Below are 4,782 nucleotides of genomic sequence, written 5' to 3' on the forward strand. Positions count from 1 at the left end.
TAAAATGCATAAAGACTAATAATAGGGGTGAATTCACTTAACCTTTTGACGAGTATTATAGATAGCAGGGTATTAGACATCAAAGGTCATTTCCTAAAACTCCTCAGTTAAATAGGTTGGTTGAGAGGATAAACAAGTTATTAGTGAAAAAAGTGAGATGTTTGCTTTCATAAAAACAATTATCAAAATTCTTCTAGGGTGAGGTTTTGAGTATAGTTGTACACATTTTGAATCTCTCACTATGTATTTTTCTAGATTTTGATATTTTAAATAGAGTTTGGTCAAGCAATAATATGTCCTATGATCACTTGTGTACCTTTAGATGTAAGGCTTTTGTGTATATTCCTGAAGATGAGAGGTTCAAGCTTAATGTCAAGACTAGACAGTGTGTGTTTTCCAATTATGGCCAAAATGAGTTTGGCTACAAGTTTTATGATCTAGTGCAAAAGCAACTTGTGAAAAGTAAGGATATTGTTTTTATGGAAAACCAGACCGTATAAGATATTTAAAAGATTGATATATCAATTCCATGATGTAATGATGTGACTTGGATCTAGTTCCCTTAATATATGTGCCTATAGAGGTTGAAGATATTCAAAATAAATATTATAATATAGGTGATGTTGATACCAATCCTACATAGGTTGAGGTGGGTAATGATACCCATAAATAGTCATCAGTACCAGAGGTTCTACCAAAGGTTTTACCAGAAGTTCCACTCAAGAGATATACTAGAAATCAATATCCTTTCACACGGTATTTGTTGATGAGTATATGTTACTAATGATGAGGGAGAACCCAAATGTCATGTAGAGGCCATGAAAGATGAACACAAAAAAAAAAGTGGATTGATGCCATGTAGGATAAGATGAAGCCTTTGCATGAGATTAATACTTTTGAGCTAGTAAAGCTACCTAAAGGGAAAAGTGCATTGAAAAATAGATGTGCATATATAGTGAAGCAAGAAGAACACATTTCACAACCACATTTCAAAGTTAGATTGGTTGTCAAGGGATTCAGTCAAAATAAGGGTATTGACTTTGATGAAATCTTTTCTCCAATTGTTAATATGTCATATATTCATATGGTTTCGAGTTTAGCAGCTAATATTGATTTGGAAATTAAACAAATGAATGTTAAAATTGCTTTTTTCCATAGTGTAATTAGACAAGGAGATTTACGTGGAGTAGCCAAAGGGTTTCATAGTAAAAGGAAAAGAGGATTATGTGTGCAAGATAAACAAAAGTCTTTATGGAATAAAGTAGGCACTGAGACAATGATATAAGAACTTTGAGTTAGTTATGGCTGAGCAAGACTACAAAAAAACCAATTCTAACCATTATGCATTTGTGTAAAAATTCTCTAATGATGATTTTATTATATTATTATTTTATATTGATGACATGTTGATTGTACATAAGAATACTTTTAAAATTGATTAGTTGAAAAAGTAACTGAGTAGGTCATTTGCTATAAAGGACTTAGAGCCAGCACAACAAATTCTTGGATTTCAAATTCATCGAAACTGAGCAGCTAAGAAGTTATACATGTCACGAAAGTACTATATTGAAAAAGTACTTCAAAGGTTCAATATGGGTCAAGTTAAAGTGGTCAGCTCTCTTCTTGCTACACATTTTAAGCTAATTATTAAGCAAAGCCCTTCTATAGCTAAGGAGAAGGAAAGCATGAGAAGAGTTCCATATGCTTTAGTAATAAAAAGTTTGTTGTACGCAATGATGTGTACTAAACCAAACATAGCCCATACAGTTGATGTTTTCTATCAAATCCAAGAAAAGAGCATTGGAATACAATTAAGTAGATTATGAGATATCTATGAGGCACTTTCAACTTAAGACTCATTTTTGGAAGTGTTTGGAAGTGGAAAATTAGTGCTAGTTGGCTACATTAACTCATATATAGTAAGAGATGTGGATTCTTGAAAGTCCACTTCAGGTTATTTGATTACATTCTCAAGAGGGGCTGTGTTTTAGCAATTAGGACTACAAAAACGTGTTTTATTTTCTATAGTAGAGGTAGAGTATGTTGTAGCCATTAAAGCATGTAAAAAGTTATTATAGATGAAAAAGTTCATACAAAAGCTCGGTTTTAAGTAGCAATATTATGTGATATTTTGTGACAACCAAAGTGGAATTCACCTTGGTAAGTATTCTACTTTTCATTCAAGATCAAACCACATTGATATGAGGTATCATGAGTAAAAGATGCTTTCAATGATAACTTGTTTAAACTTGAAAAGATTCACATCGATCATAATGGCTTTGATATATTGACAAAAACACTACCAAGGGAAAAGCTTGAAGTTTGTTGTTTGATCATTGGGATGACGATTCTCTCCGCATAATCGAAAAAGGAAACATTTTTTGGGCTTAGCTCTTCTTTAATGTGGAAGCCCATAAGTAAAGCCCATTCTTTAATGACTTTATAGTCCTTTCCTACATGGTTGAAGGGTTTTTAACACTCTTGTTCATATATTGTTTTATGTGGTTGGCTTTTAGCAACATAAAGGTTGGCTAATAATGACAACAACAAGAAAGAAAGAAAGAAAAAAAAAATGAGAAAATGAGGTTTGTGCAGTTTCAATAAGGTAATTTGGTTGAGGTCAATCCGTGTTACAATTGAGTTGAAATTGTATTAGTCTGTTCATACTCATTGTTCTTTAATTTGAATAATGAAAAATGGATTTCAAGTTTTCTACTTATAGAATTCGTGAATATTTGTTAATCCTTATTTTTGGTGAAATTTTTTCAATTATCTCTTATAAGATAATTTCTTTATTGAGATTGTTTAATCTTGAGATATTGTGGTTGTATATATCTAATTCTATCTTAAAAAAATTTTATATTTTTTTTATTTTGATAGTAAAGATTATTTATTATTTATTACTATATGTGGTTTTTATTCCTTGATTAGGGAGGTTTTTTACATAATATCGCTTATTTATTTGAGTTTGTGGTTTAATGATCTATTTGTTAGTTTTATTTATTTAATTTTTGCTAGATTAACGTAAGAGAGAGAATTTAGAAATAATTTGATTTTTTATTATGACATATTCGATTTGAATATTATTTGATATTTTTTATCTCATGAAAAATTATATTAGGAATAGATAATATTACGTTATTTTTATATTTTTAATATTTTATTTATATATTTTTAGATATTTTAATTATTTAATATTATTTTTTATCACAATTTTTAAACATATTTTTTTTCAACTTAAACTATTTTCAATCACAAAACACAGTACTAAATTAATCCTTAATCAAAATTGAATTAGATTGAGTTTAATAGCGTTGCAGGAATTTTTTAATACACCTTTTTGTGCTCAGATATGACCAAGGTTATTGATTCGAGTGTCCTGAATTTAATTGTATCACTTGCTCGGTATTAATTGGTTTTGTACGAGTCGAAGGAAACTTCACTACGTCCTCCTTCTTGTCAATTATGAAAACAAAAAATCACAGTTATTTGAAAAAACACGTGTCTTTTTTTAAAGGGGCTTTAACAAACAGAAATATCTAGATATTTTTCAGTTTTGGGTTATCTCCTTGCACACCTCAACTCTTTCATTTCCACTTCGCCTTTCTATTAATTAATTAATTAATTACAGGTGACATTTCCCTTTGATGCCTTAAGTAAGCAAACATGCAATCAAGGTCAGGGAGGTTTTCTTTGATGACGGGAACTTGCTTGAAATTTTTGAGCCATGCCTGCAGGCCATGGAGCTTATGAGCTTCAAGTAATTTCTCCCCTCCCAACCAGTGAGCGAGTCCAAACACGATATCCACCATGTTAATCTTGTCCCCTCCAAAGAACTTCTTCTCTCCGAGTGCTTTTTCTTCAATGATTTTTAGCATCTCCAAGCTCTCTTTCTCAGCTTTTTCCTGTCCTCGATCAACCATCCACATTGCTGGGCCCTGTTAAGAACCGAAGAAATGGAAACATTTTCATGTTAGAAATGGCTTTACCCATGCAAAATTCAAGTCTCAAATTTCACAAGTGAAAAAAAAATGTACCTTATCTTCAGCAAACTTCACCCAAAATCGAGCGATGGCTCTCTCATAAGGATCACTTGGCAGCAAGGAATTCTGTGGCCATATCTCTTCAATGTATTCAAGAATAACCATTGACTCGCAAATGGATTTTCCACGATGGAAGAAAACTGGTACCCTCTTGTGAATGGGGTTATGCTGGAGAAGCAAAGCACTCTTATTGCAGAGATCTTCTTCAACATAGTCAAACGTTATTCCTTTCAATTTCAAAGCCCATTTGACTCTGCAAGTGTAAGGACTAACCCATGTTCCGAGCAGCTTTACTTCAGCCATGTTTGAGATCGAGAGATCAATGGAGTATTTTTTTTTTTTTTTCTTTTTTTAACATGGACCAATATATAACTTAAAAAGCAAAGACTACCCAATTGAACAATGGATGGATTCAATGAATAGGTTAATAATTCCCGAAAGTTGAAGTCAATAGTCAAACAAAGTTAACAATAAATTCAAACTTGGGAGGCTGAACCAAAATTTGATGGGTGGGTTATTTTAAATTTAAGCACTTGCCTGTTTATTGCACCAAAAACAAAAGTAATCTAGGCCGATGCTGATTCTATCAATTATTATGGATTAATTACATAAGAAAACTTTATGATGTATATTAGATGAAAGAGCAGCAGAGAAAATGAAATATATCAGTATATTTCACTTTGAGATTTATAGGTGTCAATTGGCCGGTTTGTGTTTTAGATTCGGATCTTTAGATATT

The 4,782-nt window shown here is 31.6% G+C and overlaps 1 protein-coding gene across 1 annotated transcript; it reads right to left on the reverse strand.

The window, feature by feature from the left end:
* Positions 1–3,463: 3,463 nt before the first annotated feature.
* Positions 3,464–4,346, reverse strand: LOC111307306 (putative glutathione S-transferase). The gene is made up of 2 exons (XM_022905322.2): positions 4,038–4,346; positions 3,464–3,938 (listed from the first exon to the last, which is right to left on the reverse strand). Exons 1-2 carry the CDS (start codon positions 4,344–4,346, stop codon positions 3,618–3,620), a joined length of 630 nt encoding a protein of 209 aa, XP_022761057.2. The 3' UTR covers positions 3,464–3,617.
* Positions 4,347–4,782: the final 436 nt, after the last annotated feature.

Source organism: Durio zibethinus, chromosome 22, assembly GCF_047325235.1.
Source record: "Durio zibethinus cultivar Kanyao isolate XHJ-2024 chromosome 22, ASM4732523v1, whole genome shotgun sequence".
Classification (NCBI taxonomy): domain Eukaryota; kingdom Viridiplantae; phylum Streptophyta; class Magnoliopsida; order Malvales; family Malvaceae; genus Durio; species Durio zibethinus.

Excerpts from the sequence above, each read along its gene's own strand:
- LOC111307306 (XM_022905322.2), bottom strand. The coding sequence starts at position 4,346 with ATGGCTGAAGTAAAGCTGCTCGGAACATGGGTTAGTCCTTACACTTGC. Across the intron at positions 3,939-4,037 it reads TGAAGTTTGCTGAAGATAAG|GGCCCAGCAATGTGGATGGT; the intron begins GTACATTTTTTT and ends GGTTCTTAACAG.